This window comes from Battus philenor, unplaced genomic scaffold, assembly GCF_028537555.1.
Source record: "Battus philenor isolate CCGP_79_NKW_IND1 unplaced genomic scaffold, ilBatPhil1.0.hap1 SCAF_20, whole genome shotgun sequence".
Lineage (NCBI taxonomy): Eukaryota > Metazoa > Arthropoda > Insecta > Lepidoptera > Papilionidae > Battus > Battus philenor.
Window position 1 is genome coordinate 1,452,533 of NW_027181683.1, and position 15,748 is coordinate 1,468,280.

Sequence of the window (15,748 nt, forward strand, 5' to 3'; positions counted from 1 at the left end):
AATTAAAAGACTGTAAAGTATTTTAAAATTCATGGTTTACTCATCAATATCAGATCGCTTTAAGTCTCTTAGAAAATGATAGAATTTTCAATAAACTTTGCTTTTGGGTCATGGTTATATATACATACATTTAATACATAAACTTTGATTTTACGACTTCTATCAAAAGCTATTAATTCTCTGTCATAATTTTTGAGACATCTTGATTAAGCAAACATAATTTCATATAATTAAAGTTTTATTTTTTTTAAACATTCTCCTTTACCAGAAACCATTTTGATCTCAGGCAATTTAGTACAGAGTCGTTCTTTTGCATAGACCAATCTTATTATTGTTGAGTGCTTATCACTACTTTGTCAAAGTTTTACAAAACGAATTGATGAACAATATTAAAATATACCTCTAAGCGTTTTTATAACTATCGGTTGAGCTGAAAACAGTTTTATTTTTTTGTTAGGAGATGAAACAACACTAGTTTAATCGTTTTTTTTTTAATTTACATGTATTGAAACGTATCCTCACAATAAATAATAATGGCTGGTAAAACAATACAGTTGTTTTATTTCAATATTTACTCCGCTTAATGTACTAAAATAAAATAAATAAAAGAGGTACTTTACTGTTTATATAAAACGTTTAATAATTAGAAATATTTAAAAAATCGTGTTTGTTTACGAAACGTAACTCGTACATGTATTTTTTATCTGTGGACACTAATGCAATCCAAGCTGCGCTAGGAATACTCGACTATAACGATAATTCTGCCAGTAGAGTACGAATAAAAGCATTATTTTTTCGTAAATAATCAATCAACCTAATTAGTAACACAGCAGTAATTTTTAATATAAAATGGTGCGTATATATGATGCTAAATAAGAAAAATATATTAGTTTTAAGAATGGCGGTAACAAATAGGTTATATTTCAATTTGCAGTCGCATACAATCCTTCTGGTTCAACCGGGTCCACGGCCTGACTCTAGAACCTACTCCGATTACGAAAGCGTAAACGACTGCATGGAGGGAGTTTGTAAAATATACGAGGAGCATTTGAAGAGAAGAAATCCAAATACGCCGACCATTACCTACGATATTTCTCAGCTATTTGATTTTGTTGACCAGGTAACTTTATATAAAAATATATAGGTTTCGTTTTAGGATACCCCTACTGCTAAACATTAATATTTCCTTTAAGATATATCCTTTTATATTTCAAGGCTATAAACGTCAACACGGTAAACAGTGATATGACAAGCGTCCGCCAAAAATATTATTTCACTAAGACATCTATAACAATTGGCGTACGGCTCAGTACTCTATGAGACTAAGACTCGAGGAAAGTTCCACGGATAAATTTTCTCTTGATTATAATCTACGTCGTATTTTATATGATATTTATGGGATAAATGCCTAATAAATTAAATTACGTGCGTTTTTTTTCCGCGACAATATTAGCTTTTTTGAAACTTGAACTAAACTACTTGATATCTGTCAAAATTATAATACATAGGTGTTAGATACAGTATTTGTACATACAAACTTAAATTTCGATTAGATAACCGGATTGTATATAACACAATGTTAAACTCTAGTCATACTAGGTAGAAGTATTGTTGGAGTCCCTTCTGCTACTTCTTTTCTCCAATGGTAGTAGTGAGTGGAGTGTGATGTGAGGCAATTCTCCAAGACGAGGTATAGCTGTCCTGGGCACGTAATATTTACAATTAAGCAGGTAATATTGACAATTTGACAGCCCAGGCTGAGGTCCGATGATGCTCAATGAAGGCCATTTCCAACTGGTCCACTTCGAAGCATAGTGTATCATAAGTGTGTTCTTGGTGATGTATGGGAAGAGTGAGCCTTACAACTCTTCCACCTACTTGGAGAGTTAGGTAGCTCAGTTATGCATGGGGCACTCGCCTTAAAAAGTACTGTTGTTAGAGACGGTGGCGACAAGACCTTAGATCATAAATAGATCCCTGGCCTTGGGCAGGTGTATTATAACCATTGGTATAACCCAGTGAATGATTGATATTTATTGATATGCTGAATATTATTATTTATATTACAACTGAAAATTGGGTGCCAAATGAGCTTGTTTGGTAACTTTTTATTACACTAAATACTACTTATTTACAATAAATAAAACCAAATGTCAGGTTTTATAAATATTTTGTTAATGCAGACAGTTTGCTTGCATATCCTTGGAGAGTTTGAGTAAGTTTGATTTGTATGTTGTTGTTTTAAATTTTAAGTGTAATTTCAATAAGACAACTTCTTAGTTTACTTTTGATAATGTTCATACTTGAAAAATATTGTTCCCATAAATAAGTAGAACTGAATATGGAAAGAACAGCAAATGTGTGCCTTTTCAGATGATTTTTAGAGTCACAATTCAATTCAAATTAAATTTAACTTCATGTTCCTTACATTTTCAACTATTTTTTTACATAAATAAAAATATACATGTTTTAGATTTATAGACCAATATTAGTCTTTCAAAATACGATGTAAAATGATGTTTTTTTCTTACCAAGTCTTTTTTTAAATGAAAATATTATTGCGCCTTTTATAGATGCGCCAGAGCCCCATTTAAGGCGCCAAAGAGCCGGATAAGGCTCGGGGTTCACACTTTACCCACCACTGGCATAACCTAAAGGTTGGAAACTTAAAGGATAGTATAATTAATGAATTAGGAATAGGTTAGAAAGAGTGTTATCGCTGCAAATCTATGGATGAAGATTTGCCGTGTTTCAGTTCATGATTGAATGAAAATTCTTCAATATAGATCTATTTTATTTCAGCTGGCAGACCTTAGTTGTTTGGTGTACCAGAAATCAACAAACACATACGCACCATACAACAGAGAATGGATTAAAGAGAAGATCTATATTTTATTACGTCAAGCAGCTGGTCAAAATGAATGAGATAGGCCATAGTTTTAAGTTATGTAATAATTATTGTTACTGCGATTTCGATTCTGATGATTTCAGTTGAGAGTTATTTTTTTACATCAAAGTGATTCTAGGACTGATTTTTTTGTAATAACATACTACATATTTTGAATGTGTCATTTTGGTTATATGTTAAAGCATTGAAAATATTAAATATATATATAAATCATTTAATATATTAATAAGTCAGTTTTTCACTAGTTTTCAGCTGGTTGTAACGAATAAAGCATGAAAAACATAGTATATATTCAATATACATATTAAATCAGTGAATTATTAATGGTTTTAAAAAATTGCAATACTGAGTATCATACAATATTTTAGGGGGACTGGAAAGTAAAGTTGTTTCCGTTGACATGTTTCACCGAAAAACTGATTGATTTTTACCACTACCGCATTGAAAATTTGTATACTAGATGTCACAAGGTTTAATAAGGTGAATATATTATCAATTAGAAATAAAAGCTTGTTAAAAATGTAGTCATGTGAATTTAACTAAAGTATGCAACATTACTTTCTGGTACCCCTAACACAAATGGTATTGAAATGTTATCAATGGCATGTATACTATATCTGATATTACTTCTTCAAATGTATATATGTACAATATAACAGTTTGGCATGTTGTTCCTGAAAAGATATCTTAGTGGAATTGTCATTTTAAAGCATTACATTGTGTGATATAGTTTGATTAAAAATATCTCTGTGTTATTTTTATAAGGTATATATAACCTTGAGTGAAATTTAATCACAAAAAAGCACTAGCTATACACAAATACAATTATAATGTTTGCATACATCCTGTATTATGTTCAGAGGGTCGGAGTGTTAAAAACTCAGGTAGAATCAACTGGCTATAACTTTTTTATTAAAGCATTCAATGATAAAAACATATCTACATATGTTAAAAGAGTTTGAATTGCCAGTAACAAGTTGATTATACCATCTGTTCTGTTTGTGACTTGTTCACTGCCATTTTGAGTTGTCAGACTTCTGGATTATGTTAGTTAGTTTCGTTTGTAGATCTACTAATTCATGATTTGATTGCTGAAATAAATCCCTGGCACAGATCTCCTTGTATATCCTTGAGTCACCGAGTTTGTATGATGACCAGACCAGGAGACCACTGGTTCTTGAGAATTAGACATGAACCTGTTAAGTTTGTACAAAGATGCTTGATGCAGTCCGCTTCCTATTGGACCTTTTGGAAGTCTTATGTTCAGCAGTGGACAATACAGCATAGTTATTATGATAATAACTAATAATTTTAATTTTTGTTACATATCTATGTGTAAAAATGTTTGCGTTACCTTTTGTCTGTGTAATTATAATATTAAAGTCCGGAATCATGACATGTCCATATCAAAAATATCACAATGTTTTAAGTTTATTATTACTTAACCAAATAGTGCATATAATTGTTTGTAATTTTGTATCAAAGAAATTCACAATGGTTTAAAATAGGCAAAATGGTTTTTAATTGTCCAACATGGTTTGTATTTGAAAAAAGAATATACGACTGAAACGTATTAAGAGCAATAAATAAATTTGAATCACACAAGTTAATCAATGATTTTTTATCCAGTTTAATTTATTGTTATATTAATAATTATATAGTATTTAGATTGATAAATGTGTGATTATGTAGTTGTTTTTGGTCATAGAACTGTCTAGAAGTTAGCTATTATCTATGCTAAAATCTCAGATTGAACTAATTTATGGCTAAAAGTATGTATATCTACTTTGTATAATGTTAAAAATTCTGATTCAGAAACTTTTTCACTACCCTCGTTACAGAAAAAAACAAGTACCTTCATAAAGTAATTTATTTAAAAAAAAATATTTCTAATTCTCCGTCTATCCTGAATATTTATAAATAGCAATACTAAAATTAATCGATTTGTTTTTACTACTATATTTAAATGTTTTAGTGTTTATTTATGCCATAAAGTATATTTTAGAGATCTCGACAAAAATTGTTCATAAAAATTGGAAGTAAGAAGAGATTTCACAAAGTCCATTTGCATTTGGACATACTGCCACTCTGATACCAGCGCCCTCTATTAAGCCAGACTTAGAGATTAACTTTAAAAATGAATAAATTGTGTAACAAAATCAGGTTGCCTTAATGAGCAATGTAATTGAAATAGAGTAGGAAATATTTCACAATTAAAAAGCTTTCAATTTAAACACCAAGATATGTAATATGTGGGTAGTTGACAATTTTTGTCATATCAGCTCTTAGATGCCGGTACAGGCATTCTCCAAAGATAAGCGACTTTCGCGACCGTATGCCGTCGATGCGCCTTGTGGGGGGTTTGTTTATCCACGCCGAGTCTATTGGCTGAGTTTATACAGCCCAAAAATAGACATTGTATTGAATCTGCAATTGTCTAGTTTGTTTTTTTGTTTGCATGTCTTAAGTTGCGCAATGTTTTTTTTTTGATCATATGTTATAATTGGCTAAATTTATTGAATCATACAGCGATTTTATGCAAAAATAAATATGATTGTATAAATAAATGTGAACTACCCACATATTTAGAGATGTATATATTTTTATATCACGGTTTGCATTAAAAGAATGTTAGTAAATAAATTACGTATTTTGTTTTTATAAAAGCACATCTGTACCATGTAACATTAACAGCTTGTTAACTCTATTGTGATAAGTGTAATAAATAAGATTACTCAAAGTCTACTGTTATTTTCAACAAAGATAGTTATTTGGGGAACCGAAAAGTAATGTCGTTTTTGTCGACATTATTACAGAAAAACCTATTGATTTGTTACCGCTCCGGCATTGATTTGCATACTAGATGGTAAAAGGTTGATAACGAAGGTGAATATATTGTTGATTAGAAATGAAAACTTGCTACAATTGTAGTTGTGTGAATTTAACTTAAAAGAGCGAAACTGGAGAGTAATGTCCAGTCCCCATAATATTAATGGCGCCCAATTTTAGATTTAATCAGTAGAGTGATAACGCTAAAATACAGAAAGAAATTATTTATCACTTGTACTTATTTAATCAAAAAGAGCTATGACACTACAATTTTTTAATATTACCCTACAATTATACCAAATATAAGAATACCCTCACTTCAGACTAGATTTTCGTTTCATATTAGTGTTATTAGCGAGATAATAGAAAACAAAGTCGATGTTCAACCTTCCGGACGCCCATGTGTGACAGGTCAAGCCTAGATCCTTTCACTCCATGGAGCCTTCGCCGAAGCGACCTAAAATCATGACATCTTTCCAAATCAGGTTAATTAGAAGTATATAGTGTCCAAGTCCAGGCGTCCTTTGCACCCTTGCTTTACTGCCTTGGACAAGCAAATGTCACCGCAGTGAATGTCCAGTACTAAAAAGTAACCGGCCGTCATTCTCTCAGGACCCAAATACAGTGAATAATAATAATATGTTTATTTGCAACGAATGTAGGTATAGCAAATCAGGTGTTACATCAATTGTTGGCTAGTCCTTGCATATTCTATTTCTACAGCATACAAATTTATTAGGTGCAGTAACTGCTTTTTCGTATTCCGATTATATAATTCACACTTTGTGCATTAATTATATTTGCCACTGCAAACAAGTTACCAGAGGTTGGGCAGCACTACGATCGTCAACCTGCCTGCCAAGTGTGGAAATTATGGTATAAGTAAGAAAGGGACTAATATATATCTACTTCCGCTATGCAGCAGTAGTCGTGCAATGAATTGCACCGCCCGCCAACGCGCTGATAAATGCGCGTGCGGCAAACAATGCGAAACACAACTACCACTGTTAATTCACTCGACGTGTTTCACCCCTCCACGGGGTGTCAGGAGTAATGTTACACCAACCAGTGCCAAATACCGAGTGACTTGATCTGCATAGCGGAAGTAGCTATATATAAGTTCCTTTCTTAGTTAGAATGGTCTTTCGCAAGGTAACGTCTGGTTCTATTAGATATGAAAAAAGAGACTCTTTTGCCAGCCTTAAATCAGTTGTGAATATCAGCGGTGTCAGGGTTCAAACTCGTGGCTTAGGTAAAAGGAAATAAAAATAACACACAACTATTTTAAATTTTTTATTTAATATACAATAATAAATTTGCAAAATATTTACAATTTCGTAAAATACACATTACATTACAACGTAATAGACGAAATATATTCGAGTTATATTAAATTAGAGAAGTATTCAACATATTTGCACAATTTACACGAAAGAAGTAACAACTGGTAAGTGATATAAAAAATATAATATATTTTAAAAATATATATTACGTACAGCACCCGGCGATAAATATTGCACATCGACCTTTGGAAAGAGACAATCGGCGACAATCGACATTGCAATAAAACCTGACCTCTTTGAGAGCACAGATAGTAAAATGGAAGTAACCGAGATTTTAACAATAGGTATAATGATGTTTATTATGTACAGTTGTAATTTTACTAAATAATTAAATACATAAACATAATGTGAATGTTTTTTTTTATTTTACCCCAACCTAAAGCCACCACTTACAGAAAAATTAGTGTATTTTATACAAAGAATAACAATAATTATTAAAAGAAGCAAATGATACCTGTTGTAACAGCTCCTAATAGATACCGGATTGTTTGTATTTCGTCCGAAAGAGATAACGCTTTTCGAAATTAGCCGATTGTCTCTTTCCAAAGGTCGATGTGCAATATTTATCGCCGGGTATTGTAGTCATTACCGCAACGTAAATTTAACGTATAGTTGGCATAACGTCTTTGTCAAATCAATACCAATTAAAAAAAATCCACAGAGTAATGTAATTCTTAAAGATAACACAGCTTATAAATCAATTGATTTGGTCACTAATAATCCTATGTGTATAATTATGATAATTTTGATATGAAAAGGTTGCACTTCATTGAAAAAAAAACTATTTTTTTTTTAATTTCACTGAACAATGGTATTATTAACATAAGTCCGACAATAATCGCAAGACAGTTATTTAATTTTGCATTGTAAAAATTTACTTTGGTGCATTGTAAAACTACATGCGCAAAAACTAATGTCATGCAGCTTAGTAAGTAATTTTATATTTTTAAAATTTCCTCCGTTACAACTGATCAACTTGACGCATCACATTTTTGTGATTTACTTATAAATCGATCATTTTGATAAAAGTATATTTTAAAATAAAATTTTTAAAATTAAAACTATTTATACGAACGCTAAAGATTGCACAAAGAAGCCACTATGTACACGTATATTGCTTTTTAATAATTTATCTGTGACATGACGTCATTTTTGACGTACAATATCCTTCTTCCAAAACTACCACTAATTTGTAAAAATATGTAAAACTGTAAAACTTTTGTGACCAATTGTAAAACTTTTGAAATGATTGCTTAAATTTTATGACCAATATACAAGTACCCTCACAGTGAGGCAAACTTTTTATCTTGGAAGTCACATATCTCTAAGATTTTCTGTTCAAATGCCTGCATTTTTCTCAAATTTAACAATAACGTGCATTTTACTGTTAGAATAACTAGCTGAAAACGCATTCACACGGCGGAAAATCGTCAGTCTACAACCGTCATTGGTACGGTGTGGACGCGTTTTCTGTTCGCTCCTGCTTAATATTCAATTTTACATGGCTTTGTATATGGTATTTTATTTAGTTCGGTGTGAATTTATTAAGCGCTATTAACTTTCCTCTGTAGTATTTTAATTTCGATATTTCTAGCGAGAAACTTCTATTTATCCCCGAAAAACTTGTAACAAATCAAATATCTACAGCAATTCTGTTTCTATTATTACAAGAAACCGATAAAACCTTAAGATGGCAGTGTTAAAATGGACTTAATAATTTCAAATATGATTTCTACATCTACAAAACTTTTTTTTTAAATTACACCTGCAAAAGGCAGTGTGGGTCATGCGAAATATTAAAAAATAAAGGTGGGCCACGAGTAAGGTTTTTTTTTAAACCAATTTTTGCAACCAAAGCTTGGTTTGTGAATTTTTATGGCATCCCCAAAGTAGTGTCTTTTTAATTCAAATTATTTTAAAAGACATAGCGGTGTTTTTAATACCTTAAAACTGCAGATGTTTTTTATTGTTATTTCGATTTTTGTTTTCCTTTGTTTAATAATAAAATATACGTTCATTAAAGAACAACATTTTTAATACTATTTTACCAAAATCAAACTATTTTATGGCCCACCTTGTACAGTATTTATTTTGAAATATTTAGATTGTCACTTTATACAATTCGAATAAGATAAGGAATGACTTACATTTCCTTGAAAAGCAGTGGGTAGTTTTATATTTGTTTACATGCATTACGAAAATTCTCATATGTTCAGTTTGCCGATTCCTCGTTCGATAAATCATATCTATTAATAAATACTGCACTTTTAAAATATAAAAACATTTTTTGGCAAATTAAAACGAATTAAAATATAAATTTTAATTTTTTTCTAAATATCTCACGCTTATTATAGATAACTTGTGAAGTTTTTTTAATATTTCATATTTATAAAATTGCTTAGTCCCAATACTGGCAACATTCAATTCGACCATCTGTCATTTTGGTTTGAGGTTCCAAATTCGAAATTTAAAACAAATTCATTTATAATTTGGTTGCCATCTAACATTATATAATTTTGTTGTAAAAATTATTTTAAATTCTTCACGGATATTATATTATTGATATGTTATATATCCCAAATATTAAATAAATTACCCCCCAAAATTAAAAGTGCACATTACATTTAAGGTTATATTACAATTATTTAATATTTTTCGATTATCTTCAACAGACCGCATAACCTATGTTATTACTTATTTAGGAATTAAAACAAAAAAAAGTCTATATATTTAACCTAGCCAAAGGAATGAAGTTTCATACATTTCTTTAAGTTGTTTTGGCAGACATTTTATATATTTTTTTTCATTTGTAATTTAATATATTTTTCTAAATCTAATTAAGTCAATATATTACAAAATTAACACATTAAAACCGCTATATCTGCCAGAGATGTCGTTTTAAATAAAAAAAAATTATTAATATGTACATTCGTTTTATCACTGTAATATCTTTTTTAATCAATCAAGAATTAAAAATAATTTTAGAATTGTTATAAATCCCAATATAATGACCAGAGCTTAGATTGAATATGTATATATAAAGTTGAAGTGTTACCTTACTATGGATGTCACTTATGTATCAAAAAAAGCACAATGAGTGAAGGAGTAAGAATTATATGCAAGTACATATGTTTGAGGAGGACGGCATGTGAGACGTGATACTGGAGGACTATGTTACGAATTCCAGAAACTGTTCAAAGAATCAACGCATTGATACTCCCCTGGGAGAAGAAGTTTCTTTCCCCACTTGTTCTCCCAGGCAATAGCAACCAGCCAAGCCAAGGTTCGACCCTCTCAAGCGCCCATGTCGAAATGGTAAGCGGGTATTATTGACGAGTGATAGCCCAGGCAGTCCTCTTCTGGGGACTCTTAAGTTTAGTCACTCCATGGAACGTTCACCGAAGCGATCTAAGAGATCAGCGCCCTCACAATCAGATAACAAAGTAACGAATAGCGATCGGAGTCGAGACTTTCCCACTAGGATAAGCGCACTCTCCGACCTGCCACCCAATATCCATTGAATCTGTAAATGCTATTAGGGCCGTAGTGCCAGTCCACACAAAAAAAAAGATGGAATTCGAAAGTCCATTCACTTTCCCGCTATATGCAGAAAGGGGCTCATTAGCGCCATCTAGGAAACTATATTAATAATACATCGCCACTTAGTGTGTTCTAATTTCGGCCCCCGCAATTTCAAGTGGCACGCATGCACTATTGTTAAATTATAATGTAACGTAGAATCATTATTCTTTTTTGTATTGAACCACCTAACGCAATACACACTCAGCTACATAATAAAAATTTATATTTCGGCATCTTGTTTGTCACATGGTTACTGTACAGTAACATAGGCATAGTGGTGACCACTTGAAAGAAATATAAGTGGATGGGCGGTGATCACGAAGCCGCTGCTTCATGCGGTGTTCAGGTCTAAACCACATTAGATACCACAGTATTCGAAGTCATACACACTGTAGAACAACGTATTGAGGATTTCTACTGACTGAAGCCGACTCCGTATTTTTATATAAGGAATGAGATAGAGAAATATTCAAATATACAATCTCTGGTTATTATATCTCAAATATAACATTTTGAAATTCATGTAAAATTTTGTGTATTAATGAAGGTATTAACCGAATATATTTCTTCATTTAAAATTCACAAATCAACACCTGGCAATACAGTTAAATAATTGGAAACATATATGAATTGATTATATATATACCATTCTTCATGTATATTTTAATGTAAAAACTTTAAAATAATCCTTCGAGCTAATACTGTACACGACAACAATCTATGCTTCTCCTCGCCCCTATTCCCTTTTTAAAATGGTCATTAATTTTATAACAAATAATATATGTCTTCTCACTTATTACAAATACCTATATATACTCTGTCCGAAACATAAAAATAACTGGCAACATTCTAACATCATTAAGTGACAGCTGTCAAAAACGACAGATGCTTCAAAAAATGGCGCGAAGTTTCAGTTACATTTTATGTCGCACAGAGTATAAATATAAGTTTTAGTATAGTAAAAATAAAAACTAACCCTTAGGTCCCTAATAATTATAACTAGTATATAACACACGTACTTTGATGTATTGCTACCGACATTGATCTTAAACCAATGTTTTTTTTTAATATGCCAAATAGGTAACAGTCGAGACGAGATACAGCCACTCTAACATGCTGTATATTTCTTGTATTTTAATATATATATACAATGCCATTTTTTTTTTGGTAACCATTAAACGTTTTGTCAATAATCCTTTTATAACCACAACTTGTAACGACCTATTATAGGAATAAATGTAGAGATATTTTGTACTTGCAAAATGAAATCAAAACATTAATATACCTTTTGTAATAACAGTAATAGAGTTTTTCTTCGATAGAGTTTTTAATCATTTAATAGAGTAATCATTAAAAAACGAAAATTTTAATAGACAAAAATTAACAGTAAATAAATTTAGGGATGTCCACCTAAAAGGTTTAAAGAAGGCCTTATAGAAAGGAAGGCTTTTAAGGGGAAATGCAGTGAAGGGAAACCCAGGAGTAAACGTCTTACGACTGAAATGATAAAGGTGATAAAATTTTTAAATTCAGGGATCCTAGTGGCATATCCATATGTATATATATACACATAAATGAATGTTTTTCTGTATGTCTTTTATAGTCTTTAGCAAATTTGTTATGCATGATACCACGAAGGTTTCTATGTTGGTATGACAAATTTTCGACAGATGGCGCCACTGTCATTCCAATGAATTTCATATATTGCCGTGACAGTTCATCTTAGTTTGAATTGAAATAAATATAACGAACGTATGATGATGTTTCGAGTTATGGATGATGTAAGAATTTATTTAAATTAATTAAAATCAGAATTAAATACAAAAAGCTATTCGAAATATGCTTTTAGTTGGTGGCATGCCAGCTTGTGCAAGTTGTATCTAGTATTTTATTCGTTTGACATCATTTTGCGTATATCATCTTCACGTATTCCCATCACCGGTGATGACCTATGTGTGATTCATTAGGTCATACACAATTACAGTGCTTTTAAATTTATAACGAAGTCATAAGTACTACATATAAACAAGATATAAAATTAACGAATTCGATATTTTAAAAATTTATCAACGTAAAATCCTGTTAAATTATATTTTTTCTATTTATTTAATTTTTTCAAATAATTGACTTGTAAATTATTTTATTCAATGTTATAATATGGAAACACTAGATTTCTAAATTATATCTAAATTTGTTATCTGTATAATTAGTTTAATAATTATTATTACGTCAAACGTTTGGTTATTTGACAGTTGACATGTTAGCCATTATACATAATTGGATAAACAACATGAAATACATGTAAATTTTGGGTATAAATATCACCTTTTTATTTCAGATAACTTACTTTTAAGTACTGGCAAAAATTAAAAAAAAAACTTTTCTCTGTGCCTACCCTATTCTTATTTTATTTATCCGTATACAAGATTCTTTAAAGTCCCGTAATGTCAAATGGGCTGGCAGGGAAATAGATTGCGATGGTATGGCTACATTTAACGAAAACCAAATGACCATGTGATAAAAACTGCCTTAAGCCTCCCAGAATTGCCAAGAGGGAGAGGGCGTCCAAAAGCTACGTGGCGGTTTAATATCGAAAAGGAACTGGAAACCCTTCAACTTGATGCAGAGACAACCCAGGATAGAGTGGCCTGGCGCTAATTGAGAAGGAGACCTGACCCCAAATAAAGGGAAAAGGGAAGAAGAAGAAGAAGTATAATGTCTAATGGGCTGTGTTCCTCTTTTGTATTTCTGACTGTAAGATATATTATAATTTAAAATAAGTTTACTTGTATACTTATTTTTTTCAATATCTAACAAAATATTATGAATTGACTTTAATTTTTAAAAAATGCCTCCTGTTTAGAGGACACAGATAATAAAAAAATATGTTTCTCTTTGTCGATATAATTAAAAAGAATATTGCTTGTACAAATGAGACTTGCCTTGTCTGAGAATTGCCCTCGGCCTGAGGGTGGGTAGAGCTAAATTCTCTACTCGTCATTTGGGTAATACCTGTCCGACGCGTCCACGTCGCGGGGGGGGGGGGGGGCACCACTCACTCCAGTAAGCCGGAGTGAAATTGTTGGCCGAGTTCGGATAGGGACCCAGTACCGCGGGGTACAGCGCAGCTCCTTGCTCAGGGTTACGGGTGAAGACCTTAACGGCTGCAAAGGCGGAGATGGAGTCCATTGGTACAGTAGAGCAGGCGGAAGAGGCAAATACCCCAGTCGCAAGCTGCCCTCACATATTGGGGTCACAGGTTGCTCTGGAGCTACGCTACCAGATGGGTTGGTGATGAAGACCGCGGTCGGCAAAAGCACCCATAGCTCTCCAAGAGAGTTACTACCTTAGCTTCAGGCGGTAGCTGTAAAAACTCAATTGCCAAAACAAATTCTCCTTATCATGAAAGTTACAAGCAATAATAGACGAGATCATACTATAGCGTACCCCACAAGAGACGTAAATACTTTAGAGACGAATTAAACGGCGACAAAAGAAGACAGCACTATGGCGCCCTCTGCAAGCGACGTAATTGACACTCTGAGACTCAATACGTGGAACTTAAGTTCCCTTACCGGTCGCACCAGCGAACAAAGTGAAGTCCTCAAACAAAGAAACGTTGATGCATGGTAAGTAAGAAAAGGATCACTTTATATTATTATTTAGCCACTTCCGCACATGCAGTGGTAGTCGTGCAATAAAGTGCACCGCCCGCCAGCCCGCTGATAAATGCGTATGCTGCAAACAATGCGAATCACACAACCGCCACCGCCAAATTACTCAACCGGGGAGGGGTGAAACACGTGTGTTTGACACTAATCGGTGTAACATATCTCCTGAAGATGCCCTGTGCATGATTCATGTGCGGAAGTGGCTAAATATTGGTCCTTTTCTTACTTAGGATGGACTTCCACGAGGTAACGCCTGATTCCATTATATATTTATGCATATTGCTTACAGGAAATCAAGTGGAAGGGGTTCCAAGTCTCGTGATATTGGACTAGGATTTGGAATTTGGAATTAGGAATGGAACATTAACGCACCGAAATGGTGTGGCCATAGCTCTAAACTCTTGTCTAAAAGATAGAATCATTAGCATAAATAGGAAGTCTGACCGGATCCTAGCTATAAAACTAGCGCTTGATGATCAACCACCACTAAACATATCAGCATACGCTCCTCAAGTTGGATGCTCTAAGGAGGAAAAACAAGATTTCTGGGAGGACTTTGATGATGTGATAGCCTCTATAGGAGTTAGTGAATTAAAACTAATCGGCGGTGACTTCAATGGGCACGTTGGCTAAAACTCCTAATGGCAGTGAACACCATGGCGGTTTTTGCTATGGCAAGCTAAATCAATGACATAGTATTTTAGATTTTTCAAGTAGACACAATTTAATGATCATTAACACATGCTTTGAGAAAAACCAAGAGCACCTTATAACTTACAAAAGTGGAGGTAAAGAGACGCAGGTTGATTACATACTGGGAGAGAAAAGCTTAATATCTAGATTCAAGGACTATAAGGTTATCCCAGGGGAAGCATTAACAAGCCAACATCGATATTTGTTACGAAGTTCAAATTGCTGAAACCACTGAGATATGTCAAAGATAAAAAACAATGAGCCAAACTGAACGGACCAGAAAGAAACCGCTTATTAGAATGCATTACAAAACATTTAAAATCTGACTTGGACAACGAGTACCAAAACGTAAATGAAATGTGGTCCAAATTCAAAGATATAACGGTCTCGGCAGCAAAAACTATACTAGGAGTGTTAAAAGGCATAATTCCAAATAAAAACATTAGTTGGTGGAACGATACGGTAAAAGCAGCAGTGCGGAACAAATAAATACATTTCAAAAACTTTTAAGTTAAACGGTTTTTTGATACCCATATTGTGGTGGTTGTGGAAAAATATGTACCTAGTCCGCCATATTGGAACGGCGTCCATCTTGAATTTTAAATTTTGACATAATCATCGTGTTTTACTAGTGTAGCCATTTCATTTGATACCCATATTGAGGGGGTTAAGGAAAAATATGTAATCCGCCATTTTGTATCGGCGGCCATCTTAGATTAATA

The 15,748-nt window shown here is 32.6% G+C and overlaps 1 protein-coding gene across 1 annotated transcript; it reads left to right on the forward strand.

The window, feature by feature from the left end:
* The first annotated feature begins 742 nt into the window (after window positions 1–742).
* On the forward strand, window positions 743–3,764 carry e(r) (enhancer of rudimentary). The gene is made up of 3 exons (XM_068765937.1): window positions 743–852; window positions 935–1,120; window positions 2,803–3,764. Exons 1-3 carry the CDS (start codon window positions 850–852, stop codon window positions 2,923–2,925), a joined length of 312 nt encoding a protein of 103 aa, XP_068622038.1. The 5' UTR covers window positions 743–849; the 3' UTR covers window positions 2,926–3,764.
* Window positions 3,765–15,748: the final 11,984 nt, after the last annotated feature.